Consider the following 19,447-nt stretch of genomic DNA (forward strand, 5'->3'; position numbering starts at 1 on the left):
AAGGGCGCAGGCCCTCGGGCGATGGGTCGGGGAAGAATGAGAAATATAACACAACGCTGCTCGAAATCCGAGTCGGCATCACGGAGCGCGCGCAAGCAAAACCGGCAAAACCACACTGTGTGTCGTGTAGAGTTGCCACCCCGCCTGCGGCGGCCTCAAGGTAGAGTTGCCACCACCGGGAACTCAAAGGTGCTGGACACCTCGCGTCCCTTGTCGCCCTCGCTGCCCGCACCGCCGTGTACTCCGAGAAGTCGCCCGAACTTCCCCTTTCATCCGGCGAATGCTGATGTCGGGGCCCTCTGCCCCTCACACACGACGCCCCAACACACAGAGGCGCGCGCGCGCACACACATACACACACATTCCGAGTAGCAGGCTTACGTTTCAGGCACGTTCCTCTCTCTTCTCGGAAAGCTGGAAGAAGAGACCGTCAACCTATCGGAAAGATCGCGAAAAGGAGAGACGAACTCTGAAATGACGGGATTACCCCCTCACCTACACTCTTTTTTATCCTATTTCTGTCTTCGTTTTATGTTTTATACATTTTTTTCTGTCTCGATCAACTCAAAGGGTAGAGACATTACTTAATGAGCTGGTTGGCCGAAATGGCGCTGAGCCGCGCCGAGCGAGCCACGCGCCGACCGCCCTTCCGTCTCATTTCTCGACAGCTTTCTGGGTCAGCTTGTTGGAGCTTGAAGCGGTGCATCACTTCGACCGTCGGGCCGCTAGGGAGGGCGGCGCACGTCCAGGCCCCGCGGCGGTACGCGGCCAGGACGCCCAGGACGTCAGGACCTCAAGGAACCTACGCCGCAACTGACGGCATTCATTCATTCATTCATTCATTCATTCATTCATTCATTCATTCATTCATTCATTCATTCATTCATTCATTCATTCATTCATTCATTCATAAAGCTTTTTGTTGCATGCGTGAGAGTTGGCGGCAACAGCATCTCCTTTACCAACGACCTTGCTGATCGTTGTTACTCCTTTGAGGCGGCAGTGAGTCGCACACACCTTGCACCTTGCTTGGCGGTGCCTGGCAGTGCTTGGCGGTGCCTCGGCGGTGCCTCGCGGTGCGTGGCGGTGCCTGGCGGTGCCTCGCTCCGTCGGCCTTTCCACTTGGCGGCCTTGTTTCGAGATAACGCCATCCAAGCTCATTATCACCGAACCATTTATTCGGAGGCCTCAGAGAATGCCTCCGGGAAGTCGTCCCGAGTAGAGTCGTCGCCGCGGTGCACCGGGCCGAGGCTCTGCGAGGGTACTGCCTCGCGGCCCGCCAAAAGAGAGCACTTTATCAAACCGTTTGGCTGGATCACTGCCTCGCACGCCTCGACAAAGGCAGTGTCAACTGAATTTTCAGCCCAGTGCGGTGCATGCGCCCCCGCCAGCGCAGTATCGAGGAATCTCATTTTGGCGTGTGTGCGGGCTGGCTGGTCCTAGTCCACACGTTGAATGAAACAGCCCGCAGCCCTGGCTGCCCTTGGCAGCCGCCCTTTCCCCCACCTCTACTTTTTTCCTCCCGGAGTCACTCCCCCCTCCCCCTCCCGATTCTTCCCTCTAATCGAATTAGCAGAGGGTTCGCCAACATGTTGCCAGGTGATTTCATTTCGGTTTTCGATTCTAATTCTGCCGGCGCGGAGCGGGCTGGCCGGCGGCCCTGTGCCCGCCTGGCCTGGCCGCCTGCCTCGGTGCCGCCCGCGGACGCGTCGGACTGCGGGGCGCCATCCCCCACCGTGCAAACAGTTGGAAACGGATGCTGTTGTCGCACATCTTCGACGAGGCGCGAGGAAGAATCTAATTATGGTTTCAGCCGCGCGAGGAAGATCCTAATTGTTTACTGCAGCGCGAGAAAAAAAAACCTAGTCACTCATTTGTACATTTTTGAACAAATGTGAAAATTTTCACAGGAAAACACGGATTTGTGACACTGAGTCAGACTTCAATTGTTCAAGAACATCTAGCGAGTGCACGGTTTGCATTAAGTCGCTGCCTTCCAGGCAACCACGGTAACCCATTTGACCTTGACCTGCTCGTCAGCCTTTGCAAGCTTCCCTAGTCTTCCCAAAAAGATTTGAAAAAAAAAGCATTAAGTGAGGCTTTTATTAAGTCCTTCCTTCCGCCCCGCCGCCACGTTTTGGCGGTGCGACGCGGTGCGGTCTTCCAAGGCCGCCCTGCCGCCCTGCCGCCCTGCCCTGTCTACTCGCGTTGACACGACGTAACGAATTACGCACACGTGACCGCCCCGCGTTGCTGTTGTTGGCGTGGCCGCGTTGCCGCGTTGCCGGTGGAGACGACCGTGTCGTTGCCCAGGTCCCTCTTCCGTCGCGGCGCGCCGAAGTGGCGAAACGCCCCCAGACTGCAGGCAGATCTCCACGTCCGGCTTGCCATGCCGAGTGGCATGCCGAGTGGCGTGGCGAGAGCAGGACAAGGGAGCAAGGCCGTCCCCACGCGTCATCACCGTAAAAATAAGTCTCAAAGCTCATTATTACAAGCTGTTTGCGCTTCGCATGCCACGCCACTGTATGGCATTAGAGGGGGCCGTCCGGAAACTAGGCGAACGCCTAACGCACGTGTACCTCTGGGCAAAAGACTGGTTCATGTTATCCAGCATTTAATGTTTCAATAAGTGAGAAAAAAAAATTCTTAATTGAATCCGTTCTATATTATGATATTTTCAAGAAAAAAAAGAGGGTGTTTCATTTGGTTTTATGACATTCACCTCACAATTTTGCTGCACATAAAAGTTGAAAAAAAAATGAAACTAATCAACTTGGATCAACTACTTGGGAGTATCATTTTTTCGTCGTGCTACGCTACTACGACCGCCCCGCCTTGTTCGGTTTGATAAGCACTCCTCCCTCCTCCGCTACAGTTGCTCTGTGCTGGACGGGACCCTGCGCTGCCACGACAACTCAAGGATTTGCTGTTTTTAGTTGTTTGCTTTCGAGGGAAGAGTTGGTAAATGTGCGGCACAGCCCGGCCGTGGACCGTACTTATCAAAGTTCAAGACCTTTGGAGCCTCGTTTTCGGGGGCTTGGCTATCACGTGCAAAGGTCGCTCGAGTATTTCGTCCATGGAACATCAGAGAACATTACGTCAAATTACCTACCGCGAGAAGTCACAATTAAAAGCGAAGGTTTTAACAACATGATTTCTTTCCGACCAGAATGATCTCATGACGGCTTTGCTTGTGTTGCAGACATTCATATTTTCTGCGTTTATGGTGCGTCCGTGGAATCGGTGGTGTATTCATCCCTTAATTCGTTTTTCCACTCATCCATTCAGCCGTTGAACATACGTTTTAAGTGCCATCCCCTGATTTTAAGCACGATGACGACGCACTGGCGCCGAGCATTGCTGTGAGCATTGTGGTCTCCGGTGTACTCACGGGGGTCGGCGGGGCCGCGGTGCTGGGGCCCTGGGCAGCGGGTGCACTGGCAGTGGGTGCGCTGCCGACGCTGCCGACAAGGACAAGGCCCTGGGCACTGTGGCGGCACCTTGGGCGGCACGGGGCAGGCCAGGGCTGCGCGGCGTGAGCTTCACCGAGCTTGACAGGCGGGGCGCGGCCCGGCGCGGCCAGGCACGCCACGAGGCAGTCGGCACAGGCGAGGTGCTGCAGGGTGGAGGGCGACGGGGCGCCTCAGGGCGTCGCGGGGCCGCGAACCGCCATGCACCCCGTGCAGGCCGTGCTGGCCGTGCGCCGCTGCCGCGCCACTACGCTGGGAGGCTGGCTGCCGGGCTGCCGGCCCGTAGGACTGATCGCCGGGACTGCGCGCTGTTGACTGGGCCGGGCGCCCGGGCCCCCCAGAGCAGCCGGAGCAGGCCGAGGGCGCCACCAAGTCTCTGTGGGGCGCGGCGACGGCGGCGTGGCGGGGCGTGGTGAGGCGCGGCGGCCGCCCCACACGCCGCGCTGCGCCACCTCGCCCTGGTGCAACAGGCCATGAGGGCCCCAGTGGAGGTCCTCGACGTGGAGTGCCAAATGCAGTAGAGACAGCCGCGCGAAGGGAGCGTCCCGCCTCGGTCCCGCCGGCCTCCGTCGCCAGGCCGCAAAACGCCCCCACCGCCGGCGCTGTTCAAGCGACCCGAAGGCTAGGGCGACGCCGCACCGAACCCTCATCGCACATCGCACCGAAGATAGGACGCGATCGGAGAGGTCTTGAAAGCCAAGGGCGGACAGAGGTAGAGTAGGCCATACCTTGGCCCTTTACCCTGGGCCTTAGGCACGGCGTCGTGGTGGCTGCGGTGGCCGTGGCAGCGTGGCCTGACGAGTTATTCCCGTCGCCCCGTGCGTTTTCACTGCCATTATCCTGCGACCATTTTAGCGTGCCGCCTAAGTCAAGGCAACACCCCCACCCTCTCCAATTTTACAAGGGGTGGGGGAGGCACTCGCGCGAGAAAGGAGGGAGAGGAAAATGTGACGTCATCGTTTCTACGCTCCAAATCTATTATGACTGTACACATGGAGTCGGTCAAATCTCTCCAGATGCGGTTCAAACAGTTCTTGAAGGGCGTCACCACCATTACCAGCGAAATGGAGAGAAAATTCACGCCTTTCGACTAAGAGTGTAGCCACACAGGCCGCGTCGCCAGTGAGCGAGCACCGAGCACCCTGCAGGCAGGTGGTCATTTCGTGGGCCTCCCGTCAATCAGCCAGTAACGTATTCACTTGGAAATATGCTCATAATTCTGGGGGAAACCTTGGCGCCACGAATCTGAAAACAGCCGAAAAACAGAGTCTCAATGTTGGGATGGCGGTATTAGAACTGTCAAAGTCCGTCGCGCTTTGCCCGACCCTTGACCGAAACACTCTGCGAAAAATACGACAACGCTTACGCTGTCCGAGAGTGCCGACGCGGCCGATGCAACAGTGTTCCGTCGTCAGGCGTGGCCCGGCACGGCACGGCACGGCACGAGCCGTAGGGGCTGCGGTTATGGAGACGAAAGAGTGGGGAGAAGGTGGTGGAAGTGGAGGTGGTGGCAGGCAGTAGTGGGGGGTCCTTTTGAATTGCGAATCGCGCGCACAATAAACCGAGCTGCAAAGGACGGCAATATGGAAGAGTCTCGTGGCTAATCAATCGGCCGATGTCTGCCGGATTGCCTGGAAGTCCCCCTCCCCTTCTCACGGTTGCCTTTGATGAGCGCTCGGCGCGCCGTCTCCGTTGCTTCTTTTTTTCTGACCGCAAAGCACAGAGACACTACACCGCGTGTACACAGCGCCATGCCACGCCACGCGGCCTGCCGCCGTTTTTTTAAAGCGTTTTTAGACCCGAGAACATCACCGACGGCTTTGAAAAGCGCTGTGATGGTTGTTCTTACAGTTATTTACCACCCTCCTACGAAGCATTGATTTTCTGCGTGCTTGTCGAGCAGATCCTTTCTATACTTTCAGAGCTTATTTTTGGTTTGAAACCGCTTGGTCTCTTGCTTAATTTTTTTCGGCCGTGCGAGTCTTTTATTCTCTGTCTCCCAGAAAACATTTGAGTGATGGCGCCGCCACAATGTTGCGCGTTGCGTGGCCGCGGCGGTTGGCGTCGCTGTTTGCTTACTCGACCGACCGGCAAAGCGGGTTGGCTTCCAGAGGAGGGAGCCGACTATACCGAACCAATGATTGGGGTCCAAACATGCCATAAACTCCAAAGCCCCCTCCCCGACGGGCCAGCGGGCCAGCGGCAGCGGTCCGACGGAGCACGGGGCGCAGGCGGCCAGCGGACGAGCCGGGCGCTGCCAAGACGCAGCGACTCCACTTTGAGGGAACAGCGGGAGTCAGTTGATAGATTGGAGCGTCTCTCTGTGTTGAGGGTGCAAGGGGTACACGGGGTGGGCTAAGCGCTCGGGCAGGGCTGGGTAGCGGCCGTGACAGACATGCCAAGCGCTCCGAAGCGCGCGGTGCGTTGGACGCCACAGTGTGTCGGGCAAGTCGGGCTGCTCGGACTTGGACCTCCGCGCGACAACCCTCACAATCATTGCCAATCGGTCGCGGAATGGATTTAGATCGCTGCCGAAACAGGGCGTTGGCGAGGCGAGAACTAATTCGGAGAGACTTGGCACTCCGTAGGTTTTTCCGGGGCGTTGTCACTGCTTCCCCACCAGGAAAAAAGACGGCTCCGCTGCCCCGCACGGCCTTCCACTGCGGCCCGCAGGAGGGAGAGAGGGGAAGGGGGGGGGGACTTGCCGAGTAGAAACAAAGCGAATTAAGGAAATCTTCGACGTGCGCCCAAGCAGTTGTCGGAGCGAACGTGAAACGCGGCGGGGCGTGGCGGCGCTGGAAAAGGGGGAGGGGGAGAGGGAGGGGGAGCGCACTGTGTCTGTAATTAGGAGTCGAGCGCACCCCTCTTTCTCCAAGAAGCTTCCCGCGAGCGCGGAGGGTGGCGGAGAGCAGCCGAGAGCGGCGGTTAACCGTCTCGCTGGAGGGCTGCAGCGCAGTGGCGGGGTGCTAGGCGAGCTGCAGGTGCAGAAGGCACAGGCTGAGGGTCCTTGAGTCGAACGGGCGGCTCTCGGTGCTTTATTGGAGGGTCGTTCGTCCTGGCGGGCAAATAAAGCTAAGTTGTTGCGCGGCGACGAAGGCCCGCGTCGGCCGTGCCGCCGTGGCGGGGCAGACGACAGCATTCTCTTTATCCTCTTACCGAAGATCGGCCCGCCCCGCCCCGCCTCGCCCTAGATGGAGCGGCGGGGCCTCCGGCCGACGGACGCCGTTCTGGTGACGCTGTCCGTGTTCCAGGGCCGGCGCCGCCACCCCGCCCCCGTCTTGGCCTCGGCGGCCTCGGCCTTGTCGTCCTCCTCCCCCGCCTCCAGCCCCAGCTCCCTGAGCAGGCCGTTGACGGGGTGCTGCGGCGCGGACGCCCGCTGAGCCAGCTGGCCGCGGGCGGGGGTGGGGGTGGGGGCGGGCGGGGCGGGCCTCGCCCGGTTCCCCGTCCGCAGGAAGTAGCTTGACGGGCCCAGCTCCCCCGGGCCGGAATCGCCCTCGGGGTCCACGCCCAACCTGGATTAAGACACCGTCTCAGCTTGGCCTCGGCCTCCGCGGCCTGCTTCCGGGGCGGGCTGTCCTAGGCTGCCCTGACGCACGCAAAGGAGTGCAGCAGGGATGCAAACAGCGACAGCTACGGCGCCTGCGAGGTAGGCAAGCCCGCCTCGCTGCGGTGCGCGGCGGCACTGCCTACCCTCGACTTCACAGGCGCCTGGCTGACAGATAGGAGCGCGTCGCGTCCAGCCGCCACTCGCCCGCCCTGCAAGCCTCCTTACGAACCAGATGACGACGGGGCGCGCTCTGGCCGCTGCCAGGGCCGCCCAGATTCGGCTGCGCAGGTACAGCATGCTGAGGACGACGGCGGGCACGAGGAGCGCGCCAAGCAGCGACCACGACAGTAGCAGCAGCAGCCCCAGCTGCAACCCCCACCACACGGCCCCTTGACAGTGTTACTTTCCTAGTGTACCGGGCCGGCAGGCAGTGGCGCTGGCGATGCTGGCGCTGCCACGCGATCAGCATGGAAACTAAATTCTCGCGGAGAAAACAAGTGTCAACATGTGTCGGTCTGCTTACTTTGTTTGCCTCCGCGATGGGCGGCGCCGCGGGCGGTGCGGGCTGGGACCCCGGCCGCACCATGATTGTTCCCACGTCCATGTCGGGGTGGGGGTGGGGGCGGGGAGGGGCTAGATTGAGGGAGGGGAAATCACATGACGACAAGTCGTGAGCCAACGGCCTAGCCGGGCCAAGCCGGGCCTAGCCTGCCATGGCGGCCACGGCGGGCGGTGACAATGTAACAATCAAAGCGACTTAGGGCATCAGTGCTGCCACCAGCGGAGAGGGGAGCCTTTGCCTTCACCTCGCACTGCGGGAAACCGCCACACCGCGACTGCAGCAGCGAGGCCAAGAGCGAGGCGCGGCCCGCGAGCTAATGGTGCTGCAGGCTGATTCCGAACAGTGCTTTCCTTGCTCTGCCTCTCTCACACCAACACGGGGCGTCCCATTAAAGTGCGAGAGAAACAAGGTGGCGAAACCTCTCTTCGGAATCAGTTCGCTGATGAGGCAATGGCAGGCAACGCGCTATGAGAAATTGGGCGGCCGGCCGGCCTATTTTTCAGTCCTAAAGGCCCCTATTTGGCTGATTTGGCTCTGCCTGGCGTTGTTCATAACGACAACAAAACGCCGCGTGACAGGGCGGCGGGCCTGAGCTCCAGAGCGATTCGCAGTGCTTTCGTCGTCCTGTCTCTCTCGCACTCATGGGCCGTACCGCAGGGGTGAGAGAGAGACAGAACGACGAAAGCTCTGTTCGGAATCGGCCTGCTGCTCGGCCGCGATGGGCACGGCCGCGATGCCGCGATGGCCACGGCCCTGATGCAAAATCGATGGCGATATCGCCGCTAGCGTTGAGTCCTAGGGAAAGGGACGCGTGTTTTCGCTCATTCGGGCGGGAAAGTCAAGGCGTCTGTGTTTTGTTTTTCTTTTACGTTGTTGCTCTCTTTCTTGCCCCTGGTTAGGGCCGAACGAGGGAACGAGTGACGAGATAATTTGCGCCATCATCCACCACTGCCAGCGCGGCCAGCACGTCAGCGTCGTCGGGCCAAAGGTTGATCAGCTCGTCAATCAACAAAGGAGGAATTCTACGCGCACCAGGAAAAGGAGGGGGAGGGAGAGGGGGAAGGGAGGGGGCCGGCTGGATTGTGCGCTCAACTGTACAGACCGGACCGAGGTCCTAGTCTGGACACGAAGTGTACATAGGACCACGGGAAGGCCTGGACGGAGCCTGGACCAGAAGTGAGGGGAGTGGCGGACGGGCCGGTAGGGCGGTAGGGCGTTAGGGGTGGGGGCTCTCTCTCTCATCTCCACGCGAGCCACACATTCAAAGGGCACACCCAAGTGGGGCCGATAGCAGATAACAGACAGGTTCCATTACAATCTCCCCCTCCCCCTTCTCCCCGAGGCGAGTGGCGAGTCGCCCGGATAATGTCGGCAGCAACAAGTATAATCCTACCGTTTGTCTCCGTCGACCTCGGCCGGCCGGCCAGGCTCACCACCACCACGGCACGATGGCGGCGCGGTCCACAATCTTGCGGATAGGAGTCTCTCTCTCCAGTCCCTGCTCCCTGCCTCCACCCACCCCACCTAGGTACCTGAGGCATGAAACGGGCGGACCTGCGCGCCCGTTTAGAAAAGTGGAGTGAGGTGAGGTAGGTAGACACACTGGGCCGGCGATCCGATGCGTCAAACGACGACAGACGGACGCGTTCGCCGGTCGAGTCGAGGCAAAGCCACAACCAACGGCAGCCGCCGCGGCAGGCGAGGGGAGAGGTGTTCGAAGCACCCGCTGGCTGATTGGGGCACGAGACGAAGTCGCTTCGGCTACCGTCGGAGCATCCGCTCTGCGTCCCGAACTGGCAGGTTCTTACCGGGCCCGCGGACACGGTATTTAAGAAAATTTGTGGTCACCGAAACGGACGCGCAGGCCCGCCCGTTTCGTGCATCTGCTAGGAACCCTCCTTCAGTGTGGTGAGTCCAATGGCCGGCGTCCAGAGTCCGCACTGGCACTGCACATTGCACACGCTCATGAAGTGCAGTTTTATTTCCGTTCAATTCTATAGCTTGTGATTCAAAGGGGAAGAAATAAAAATTCATGCAATAATGCGACATCCCCTTTTATGTATTTCGAAAATAAATGCAGGCCTGGTGATTCAAAGTGTTGCAGAAAAGAGAGGGAAGACAAATAAATGGATGTGGACTCATAATTCATATAAAAGTTCCAGGAATTTTCATGAGGAAGCACATTAGGAATAGCTAATTCTATTTATTGCTTATTTGCTCTATACTTGAATACTGTAAATGGTAACTTGGCCGCATTCAGTGAAGCACAAAATTTATGTTTTGACAGTCAATACATTTACTCAAAAATTAACTCAGTTGTATCGTGAACTTATATTTAGTGTCCCGCTAGAGGGATCAAGGAAGTTAATAAACTAAACTGGAAGAGAGAAAGACAGACATTTGAATAACTTTTCTTGTGTTTTCTCATTTTAATAAAGATACGTATGAGGAAAGGAATCTAGAATAGGTGTGGCATGTATTGCTCTCCAAAATCAATCTTCTTTAGAGGGAAATTCGGGTATGGACGGTGCCCATGATATTAGAGTGAGGTTTTTCCCATAGATAGCAATAGCTAAAAGCATTCCATACCGTTTAACATAAAGAAGACCATCAAGCCACTTTCCAGCACCGACGGTCACTTGAGGCAATGTCAGGCTTGTTGCACTGTAAGCAAGAGCACAATCCATAAAAATTAATGATGATAATTTATCAACTCAGTCAAAATTAAAACAATTTAAAATAACTTACACAGAATGAGGAACATACTCCTTAAAGAGCACGCTTCCTCTTCTTATATCTATTGCCATAATGTTTTCGTCTGATATTAATAATCCAAAGACAGCTCCAACTTGCATTAACTTTCTAAATATGCCTTGAAAACTAAACACTTTGAGATGGGTGCAGAGAGAATCACCACTTTTGCCCACAATGGCTGGCATGTTAAGACGTTTGATGTTGAAATCAGTACGTTCCTGACCGTCTGGCATGGTAACAGAGCAATAGAATAGTGTTTCATTTTTTATCTAGAAATAAAAAAAATGACAGGAGGTGTAAATTTTTCTGTAAACTTTTGCGGCTTGTATTTGGTTTAAGTTTCTGATTGATTACTTACGTGGACTCCAGGCAAAATGTTTGCATCTGTCACTATACATTGTTCAAGCACACTTTTTTGAAGCCAATTAGTGTAATTTTTCCAGGATTGCAAAAATATTTTCTCTGAGCTATGCACCAAGAGAAAGTTGTAGTCTTTCAATAAAGATTTGGACCCACAGTAAAAAGAAACCTTTCCAAGAGACAAATGTAACACAAATTATTATTTAAAATATGTTTCTAAAACAGCTTGCAGAAAAAGAAATGTAATAATAAGATAGAAAATGGAACAAACTTGAAGTACTGGTGAGGAATAATCAAATGTTTTAAGGCAGTTGCCACTCATGAGGCTCCAAACCTTCATGCGAGCGTCCCTTGATCCAGACACAGCTACACCTATTTCTTCACATGCATCAACACTTAAAACAATGCTCGTGTGGCCATGACAGGCATGTAACAACTTGACCTGACAAAAGAGTAAAAATAAAAACCATTGACCACACAAATTCTGACCTTGACAAAATAAATATTTAAAATTACCTCATGCTTACAACACCCAGGTCTGATATTTAAAAGACGCCAAATGGTAATTTTTCCATTGCTATTCCCCACTACTAATAAGTTTGAGGGTAGCAGAAGTACACTGGAAGGGTACCCATGCTCATTAACAGGAAATGAGCACAGGTAATTCCAGTCAAGCCCTTTCTGAGTGAACACTGATCCACCCTCGTCACCTGCACCTGCACAAGAAAAAAAACAAAAAAAAAAAAAAATTTGGTATTGTGAGGTGGAATAAAACACACCTCAGTCATAATTACAACTAAAGTTGATTTACGCTCACTGTGACATATGACTAGATTGCCATTACAATAATCCATAGCAGATATATAACCGTGTGAATTATTAGATAAATCTAAATCGTTAAACAGGTCCAAATCGTATTCAAGAACTTTTCTCCCTGCAATCTTTGAGTAAAGCCCTTCCGCTGTGACACAGTCTTCTTTCCAGTCTCGTTTGTTGAACTCTTTCTGATCCCTGCAGCTGCCAATGCCAAGCTCAATCCATTTATTTTTCCAAACAAATGTGGAATTGGAGATACATCTGAAATAATGAAGTCCAAACTAATTATTTACATTACAATAACTATTGTTCAAATTGTACTAACATGCTTAACTGTATTGATACTCACTTGTTCCATTGTGGGCTAACTTTGCAGGCATTCAAAATATCTGACACAGCCAGCATGCCAAGAATTTTATCTAGCGCTATTTGAGGCATTGATGCTAAAATATCACAATGTAAAGCTTTATTGCAGGACTTTAAAAGATTGAATCGAGCCGTAGTATCACACATATCTATAAGGGTGAGGATCACTGAAGATTTTTCAACCGATGATAGATTTCTGAACATTTGCTTGCAAACTGCAAACCAATCATCATTTATTTGGACCCTGTCAGGTTCCTTATCATCCATGTTAATGGCTGAAATGAAGAATGTCAACACCTTTTGACAGGTTGCATAACGAAACATAACCACACCAGGAAATAATTTCGCGAGAAACTACCTTCTCAGTGAGCACTAGCAGGTTATATTTTCAGAAAAACCTCGCTGTGCTTCTAAGGATTTATCGCCGGTAACGGCAAAGGGAACATCTCGTGAAAAACGCCTTTCAAGGATATCATAATCAGTGATTAGCATATCATAATCAGTGATTAGCAGCCTACAGCCACAACAACAACAAAAAGCAGAAGACAAACGAGTGTAAACAAAGGACTTTTGTATGAGAAACTTCTCTGTGCTTAAAAGGGAAAGTATATGAGAAATTGTTGAAGTGTTATTTATTACGTGGAGGTTATGATTTGATATGTGATATTTATATTTTGGTTTTACTTCTTGTGTCAATATGTACACGTTATTCCATGGACTTTACAAATACTTGGTGCAAAAAGACGATTATTGTGTATTGATTCTAGGCCTGGACAATGCAGGAAAAACAGTAAGGCTTGTTATAGATTACATATCTTATTTGTTGAATTGGTAAGTCAGATGATGTCATTTTCATGCTTTTTTATTGCTTGTGTGTTTTTTTAGACATATCTGGAAGCAGCGAAGACACAGCTTTTGCGTCAATATCGTGGTATGAATCCGAGTAAAATCACCAGCACTGTTGGTCTGAACATTGGACGAGTCGTTGTTGGAGGCATTGCATTAAACTTTTGGGATCTTGGAGGGCAGCAAGAACTTCAGTCACTTTGGGACAAGGTATGTGTATTATGCTTCGGTTCGGTGTTTTGGTGTGACCACACATTATGACACTCTCATGAAAATTCAATGCCATATGGATGGAATTAATCCGCTTCTCTCTGCTGTATTTTGACTCTGTTATTGGGCTTTTGTTTACAGTATTATGCTGAATCACATGCTGTCATATACATAGTAGACTCATCTGATCGAGACAGGATTGCTGAATCCAAAGAAACATTTGGTAATCAAAAACTAATCTCATTGTATTACATCATACTTTGAAACAAATAATTTAATAAATTTAGGAACCCCATGCCTGAAAAACATTAAATTTATCTGTTTTCCTTCTCTATTCAGATAAAATGATTAGCAGTCAGACTCTTCAAGGTGTTCCTCTCCTTGTATTGGCGAATAAACAAGATATCACAGATTGCATGGGTGTGCGGGAGGTGAAGCCCATTTTTAATGAGAATGCACATCTTATTGGAAGAAGAGACTGCATGGTCATGCCTATTTCGGCATTAACTGGGTATGCCATATTAGTATTTTTCAGAGTAATGCCTAATATTATTTTCTTGCCCTTATACTAATGCAATACATGCTCTTTCTTCTAGGGAAGGTGTGGATGAAGGAATCAGGTGGCTAGTTGACTGTATAAAGCGCAACAGTGATGTACGACCTCCCAGAAACCAAGATTCTTGATAACAATCGTAGTTATGGCATGTTAATCAGGAAGTCTTCTTTCTTTGTGATGTGTTGATGGTTGCTGAATCACTCTTAGGGTTCATATGGAATGTCTCAAGAAATGTATCTCAATGTTCCTAAGAGATTATAACTACAAATGTAATCATCAATTTAAGTGTTATCTTGTACAGTTCATTCATATTTTTTAACTAAAGAGTAAGAAATAATTTATTATAGTTGAACTTACATTATTTGTAAATTTCTGAGATAAGTATTTTTATAAACTTAAGTATGTGAACTTAGGTATACATTCCTATCCAGGAGCAAAGCACAACACAATGCAGGTTTGCATTTGTACTTTTTACATAAGTACTTGTTTGTGTAATGCAACTACTCTGCCTTTGTTATAATTTTTCTCTGAAGCTGATTGTCTATCATAATTAAGCTCCATTGCATCTGAAATGATTTATTTTTTAAACCTGACATTTCAGTATTTTATTTGGCACTTTAACATTTACTGTTGCTCCAAGACACATTTGTGATTTTATGATTTTTACATCTTTGTAAAATATATTGTTGTAACAAAATCAAGGTAACCGTTGTTATTTTTGATAAGTTTGAAGGAATCCTAATGCCCAACCAGGAAATCTCACTGTTGGTGTGGTTTGTTATCACTGGCGCCTCTTCTCGACGAGAGGAGATACCCCGCGCCTGTCGGGGAGTAGCTCCACCAATAGGAAGTGTGAATACCCCTGCTCGGAATTTGCTCTAGGGAAGGTTTGGGCTTTCATTGAAGTAGGTCAGGCAAACGAAGCGACTTGTCTTTTGCACGAGTGGCGCACTGCGGGATTTGTGGCGGGAAAAAGGATGGGAGCTGTGAAGAAGGAACAAGTTCATCAATTACTAATATCAAATTTATTTTCCTCCATTGTTTCTGTTACTCTGACATTCCCTTCCGCACCGTCCCACTGTTCTGGATGTGTCTTAAAAATCAGAATTTAATTTTCCAAGGGAGACTAATGAAATTCATACATCCAACGTTCAATAAAAATACAACATATAGTGAATATTTTTATAAAAATTATTAGCTATATGAACTTAACATGACAAACAAAAATACCCTATGCTGTATTTGAAGTGTTCATTAGAAATCTTAAAAGCTACTTCAACATTCTAAGACGCTGACCTGTGTTTTTTTTTCTTGTTTCTTTTTGTTTTGTATTTTTTCAGTATCAATCTATTAAGTTAAAGTATCACAATCATGTTGAGTTTAACTATTTTTTTCACAGCTTGCCACAAACGGTGGTATCAGCTACAAACTCAAGTGAATCATTTTTTTTCTTTCTTTGTTAAAGTACAGCTTCGTTGTACACAGGACAGCAAACTGAAAACTCGACACTATAGGTATTTCTATGCAGTAAGGATCCCTTTATTTCAGACTTTCATTTATTCCTCTGATTGCTCTAGAGTCGATCGTGCTGGATGGGTTGCCAGCCCTCCGAACGCAGGCGCAGGCGATCCATTCGACAGCATCTCGAAATAATAGAAAAGTAGTGTCAACATGAGTATTAGAAAATCGAACTCTCTCTTCAGAGGAAAGTTTCGTCGGCGCGGTAGTGTAGGAACGACGCCCGTCGTCGAGAACATAAGTGCGTTAGTGGGAGAACTTAAAACTTACGGGACAATTACCTCCCCTCTTCAATGCTTGGATACAGAAAGTATCAGTCAAGGATTTAATTTCACCAGCAATGTGAAAGTTCGTCACATTAAAATAAGCTCTCTAAACTTATAACTAAACACAATTGCTCATTTAACAAATAAAAATTAAAAGCGTGGAGCAGCTCTAACCGACTACCTGCCCATTGACACGCAAAGTTGTGATGCGCGCGGTGGGGCCGCGCTCATCGCTTGTTCTTGTTCTTCATGGTGAACCGGCGCCAGAAGCTGGTCTTCTTGCCGGACGCGTCGCCGTCGGCCGCGCCGTCCTCGTAGTCGTCCAGCTGCTGTTGCTGGTGGTGGTGCTGCTGGTGTTGCTGGTGCTGCTGCTGCTGGTGGTGCTGCTGCTGCGCGGACGGCGGCGTCATGCCTCTGTCCGAGGACAGCTCGCGGGTGGGCGAGCCACGCGGCGACCCGTGGCCAGAGTCCTGGTCGTCGTAACCGGCCTGGCGCGCCGCCGCGCAGGAGGGCGTGCTGGTCGTGCCGCCGTTGGCGCGCAGCATGTCCAGGAAGTTGGACTCGGCGTGGTGGCCGCGAGTGGCGTGCCGCGACGGCGTCCCGAAGCTCAGGCTCTGGATGAGCTGCTCGTGGCTGTTGATGTCCTCGACGCGGAACTCAGTGGGGTCCTCGACGAAGGCCTGCTGCAGGTCACGCATGATCTTCTTGCGGATCGTCTTCTTCATGGACAGGTGCCGCTCGAGGTGCTTGACGTCGCGCTCCGTGAGGGTCCGCGCGTTGTCGCGGGCGCGCGACTTCTTGCTCTTCTTCTTGTTCTGCGGCGCGGCCTGGTGCTCGTCCTCCGATGTGGAGCCCACCGAGATGGCGCTGTCGTTGCCCTGGTCGACGGCATGGTCGGAGCGCTGGCCCTGCGGTGCGGCCTGCTTGGACCAGAAGTGCTCCTTGCCGGCACCTGAAACGACCAGAGTAACGCTCAGTTTCAAAACAACTTTGTTTTATTTTATTTTTTTCGCAGTGTCTCACCTTTACTGGGCCTGCTGCCGGTCACCCTGGCGTCGTTCTGGAACTGGTAGGCCAGCTCGTTGACGGCCAGCTCGTCCTGCCTTCTGGAGCCGTGCGAGGCGTGCCCGCCATGCCAGGGCGCGGCGCGCGGCGCGCTGGCGGCGGCGTGGGACGACGAGGACCCGCTCCAGAAGATGTCCCTCAGGTGAGGGATGCTGCGGTCGGACGAGGTCGCGCTGCGCGCCATTTTCTAATCTGCAATCAGGCAAGACGCGCCACGGTTGTTAGTCCATTCCGTTCCGTGAGTTTGGCGTTCGGTCACGCAGGTTTTTCAAGTTGTTTTTACTCTTTCTTTCGACAGATTCGATATCACGGCTGACCGTGCACATTGATGCACTCATTCGTTCTGGCCCCAAATGAATGCATGAAAACGAAAGTGCTGCGGCTGGAAGCCCGGCCAACCCAACCCAACCCAGCGGGACAGCGTGTTACTCTCCGTCATCCCGCAAGGCGTGCCAGCCTTGGACCCCCCGAAGTCGAGAAGTGCCCCGGCGTCCTCGCTCGGTAATATCACCCGAGATCACCTAGAGCAGTGATGCCTTTGCCATTAAAATCCTTTTGGCAGGGAAAAAAATCCATTAGGACGAATAAAAAACGCCATGCCCGCGAAAACAAAGCGAGAAAAACCTCTTCGCAAGGGGACAGGATTACCCAAGACCTTGCCCAAGTAAACTTTAGGCCCCGGCAGTGATCCGCGGTGCACGACTTGGAAGGCGCGGCGCAGCGCGGCGCAGCGCGGGGAGGTGTCTGCTGCTCATTGTGCACTTGTTGGGCACGGCCAGCGCACCGCCAGGGCACCGCCAGGGGCCGCGGTCTCCCCTTTCCACGCGTTTCGTTACACAACGTGTCTCGGGCGCCGTCCTGGCGGAGGCCCTGCAGGCCGTGCTGGCGGTGGTGTGCTTGACGGGCTGCCCTTTGCACCTCCGCTCGGCCTGCCCGCGCGGCCACGCGGCCACGCGGCCACGCACTCCGACAAGTGGAACGAGGAGGAAGCTGCTTCCGCGCGCTTCCGCGCCCCGCCGGGTGCGTCTGGCCGGTCTGGCGGACACGTCTCGACGGCGACACAGCCGCCTATGTCGTGGGAGAGGCGCGGCAGGTCCGCCGTTGTGCGGCAGGGCGGGGCATGGCGGAGCGGGCGGGGCAGGGGGGCCCAGGGCGGCGCCAGCAGGGAACCCGGCACGCACGGCCCTACCATTGTGTGTGGCGGCCTGTGGCGGCCTGGCAGTGACATTCGCACTCTTAACGGCAGACCGACTCCCATCAAACAGGACAACCACTTTTTTCCTACATCGAGGGGAAGCGGGGAAAAAGTGGCGACTCGTTCGGCAGTGTAGGCACGGCGTAACGGTGCGGTAGTGCAGGGCGGGACGGCGGGGCGGCGGGGCGCGGTGCGGCACAGTTTCGAACTCGAAGGCAATCATAATGAGGTTCCCACCCCGAATCGAACCGCCGGACAAGGCGCGCGGCTAGACGGCCAAGGCGTCGGTCGCGTGAGAGAGAGTGAGAGAGGCGCGAGGCAGAGGACCGACCGGGGCAGCGGGAGGAAGCGAGGAAGCACGCTCTATGTAAATCGATAATAATTGTGTACGGCGACCCTTCCCGCCGCTGGGAACTGGTTTACTGGTTTACGCCCCGCTCCGATGAAGGGCCGCGTCTCCCCGCCGCACCGCGGCACCGCGGCACGGAGGACGGGGCGGGACGGGGCCACTGGGTCACAACCTCGACGCTTCAATAACCTTCGGCCCTTCGGGGGGAAGGAAGACTCTGTCGGGAATCGAACCGCAGCGCGCGCCGTGCCGTGGGCGTCGCTCGGGCGCACGTTCAAACGTCGCTCTGTCTCTCTCTCACCTGTAGGAGACGCCCCACGGGTGCGTTCTGGCAAGTTGTTGTAAACCTTTTCGGCTTTTAAATTTTTACTACGTAAATAAGAAGGGCAATGAATGATGTTGGTGCTAAAACGTCGGCAGGATAGCCTCAGACGCCCGACGGGCCGGGGGTAGGCAGTCCCGCCGCGCTCGCGGCCGGAGCGGGTGGCCTACCCCGGGACGCTGCAGGCGCTCGCTGTCCAGCAGCGGGCATGAAACGGGCAAGCACCTTGCAAGCGCTGCATGCAGCGGATTGCCTTGCCGAAGCCTTGCCGAAGCGCACGCCGCCGCCCCGCCCCGCCGCGGCCCGCGGTGTCGCCCACGCCCGGAGCGTGCAGCGACGGCGTGCGGCGTGCATGGCGTGGGCGGTGAGTCATGAACTCGGTGCCGTCCCCGCCGCCCCGTCGCCATGGAGACGCTTTGGTGCGGCGCGGCGCGATGTTACGACGGGCATTAACAATCTGGGGACGTCTCGGCTCGGCCTGGCCGTGGCTTTGCCGTGGCTTTGCGCTGCAGAGACCGGGAGACGAGGGGACTGCGGACAAAGACCCGACTGGATCGGCTCGGCGTAAACCCAGCCACTCCCTCGGTGCGGGCCGGCCCGTGGCAGCCCATGGCAGCCACGGTAACCTCGCCCCGTCGCTACAAGGACTCTGCTGGAGACAAAAAGAAGCTTGCTGCAAACTGCCCGACTCCAAGAAAGAAGGACGTTCATACCGAGTGGCATGGACAATTTCGAGCACTCTAGGAACCCAATTTTCTGGGCACTCTCTTCCACGTTTGCATCACACGACGCGGTGGCCTAATCCGCCCGGGACTAAAGCCCTCCTCGCGCTTCGGATTTCACAAACAAAGCGGCGTGCGAAGAGGGAGAGAGAAAGAAAAAAAGCGAAGAAAGAAGTTTATTGGGTTTCCATTTTTTTGGGCCGCTGACACGATGAAAAGCGTCACGGTGGGTGGCGCGGCCAAGGCGCGGCGCGGCGGGCATCCAGTGGAGCGAACAACCAGCGCGGAAATCGTGGCTCATGCCATCGCCACTTGGCGGGGCTTGGCGGGGCTTGGCGGGGCTGCACTCTGTCGTGAAACCGGCGGGAATGATAAAAAAAGAAAGCGAAGCGGACGAGTGGCGCTGCCCGTCGATCACCAGCCAGCCGCGCACATTTCTAATCAGTTCGTGCGCCTCTCCTCATTTCCCGTCCGAATTTCCCTTTGTTTCCTCCTCACCTGCCGCTGGGCTGAATTTTCTACT

The 19,447-nt window shown here is 53.6% G+C and overlaps 4 protein-coding genes across 6 annotated transcripts in view; 1 reads left to right on the forward strand and 3 right to left on the reverse strand.

The window, feature by feature from the left end:
• Positions 1-4,649: 4,649 nt before the first annotated feature.
• LOC117638928 lies at positions 4,650-7,621 on the reverse strand. The gene is made up of 4 exons (XM_034374151.1): positions 7,541-7,621; positions 7,247-7,383; positions 6,904-6,982; positions 4,650-4,715 (listed from the first exon to the last, which is right to left on the reverse strand). The coding sequence occupies exons 1-4, from the start codon at positions 7,619-7,621 to the stop codon at positions 4,650-4,652; spliced, it is 363 nt and encodes a 120-aa protein (XP_034230042.1).
• A 1,996-nt stretch (positions 7,622-9,617) lies between these two features.
• On the reverse strand, positions 9,618-12,366 carry LOC117647424 (F-box/WD repeat-containing protein 2-like). 3 transcript variants are annotated; one of them, XM_034389173.1, is made up of 8 exons: positions 12,234-12,366; positions 11,859-12,150; positions 11,511-11,770; positions 11,210-11,409; positions 10,965-11,135; positions 10,692-10,862; positions 10,328-10,602; positions 9,618-10,243 (listed from the first exon to the last, which is right to left on the reverse strand). In XM_034389173.1, exons 2-8 carry the CDS (start codon positions 12,140-12,142, stop codon positions 10,072-10,074), a joined length of 1,533 nt encoding a protein of 510 aa, XP_034245064.1. In that variant the 5' UTR covers positions 12,143-12,150; positions 12,234-12,366; the 3' UTR covers positions 9,618-10,071. The 3 variants fall into 3 exon arrangements, with proteins under 3 accessions (XP_034245064.1, XP_034245072.1, XP_034245056.1); XM_034389165.1 differs by having other exon boundaries at positions 10,072-10,243; positions 11,859-12,172; XM_034389181.1 differs by lacking the exon at positions 12,234-12,366 and having other exon boundaries at positions 11,511-11,790; positions 11,859-11,997.
• Positions 12,367-12,460: 94 nt separating this feature from the next.
• On the forward strand, positions 12,461-14,188 carry LOC117647453 (ADP-ribosylation factor-related protein 1). The gene is made up of 5 exons (XM_034389200.1): positions 12,461-12,665; positions 12,761-12,931; positions 13,073-13,154; positions 13,271-13,442; positions 13,528-14,188. Exons 1-5 carry the CDS (start codon positions 12,573-12,575, stop codon positions 13,613-13,615), a joined length of 606 nt encoding a protein of 201 aa, XP_034245091.1. The 5' UTR covers positions 12,461-12,572; the 3' UTR covers positions 13,616-14,188.
• Positions 14,189-14,493: 305 nt separating this feature from the next.
• The window catches only part of LOC117647444 (ell-associated factor Eaf-like), a 28,985-nt gene continuing 24,031 nt past the window's right edge, over positions 14,494-19,447 (reverse strand). Inside the window, exons 3-4 of the mRNA XM_034389191.1 lie at positions 16,295-16,528; positions 14,494-16,223 (exon numbers count right to left, since the gene is read on the reverse strand). Of these exons, the coding sequence (XP_034245082.1) occupies positions 15,499-16,223; positions 16,295-16,520 (951 nt within the window). The 5' untranslated portion in view covers positions 16,521-16,528 and the 3' untranslated portion in view covers positions 14,494-15,498. The remainder of the gene's footprint in view (positions 16,224-16,294; positions 16,529-19,447) is intronic.

Source organism: Thrips palmi, unplaced genomic scaffold (assembly GCF_012932325.1).
Source record: "Thrips palmi isolate BJ-2018 unplaced genomic scaffold, TpBJ-2018v1 HiC_scaffold_10, whole genome shotgun sequence".
Lineage (NCBI taxonomy): Eukaryota > Metazoa > Arthropoda > Insecta > Thysanoptera > Thripidae > Thrips > Thrips palmi.

Bases quoted from the DNA above. Each gene is read 5' to 3' on its own strand.
- LOC117638928 (XM_034374151.1), bottom strand. From the start codon at position 7,621: ATGGACGTGGGAACAATCATGGTGCGGCCGGGGTCCCAGCCCGCACCG. The intron at 7,384-7,540 runs GTAAGCAGACCG...TGGGGGTTGCAG, and splicing joins CCATCGCGGAGGCAAACAAA to CTGGGGCTGCTGCTGCTACT. The intron at 6,983-7,246 runs GTTCGTAAGGAG...GTCTTAATCCAG, and splicing joins GCGCGCCCCGTCGTCATCTG to GTTGGGCGTGGACCCCGAGG.
- LOC117647424 (XM_034389173.1), bottom strand. From the start codon at position 12,142: ATGGATGATAAGGAACCTGACAGGGTCCAAATAAATGATGATTGGTTT. The intron at 11,771-11,858 runs GTGAGTATCAAT...TCATTATTTCAG, and splicing joins GTTAGCCCACAATGGAACAA to ATGTATCTCCAATTCCACAT. The intron at 11,410-11,510 runs GTGAGCGTAAAT...TTTCTTGTGCAG, and splicing joins CAATCTAGTCATATGTCACA to GTGCAGGTGACGAGGGTGGA.
- LOC117647453 (XM_034389200.1), top strand. From the start codon at position 12,573: ATGTACACGTTATTCCATGGACTTTACAAATACTTGGTGCAAAAAGAC. The intron at 12,932-13,072 runs GTATGTGTATTA...TTTTGTTTACAG, and splicing joins TTCAGTCACTTTGGGACAAG to TATTATGCTGAATCACATGC. The intron at 13,155-13,270 runs GTAATCAAAAAC...TTCTCTATTCAG, and splicing joins TGAATCCAAAGAAACATTTG to ATAAAATGATTAGCAGTCAG.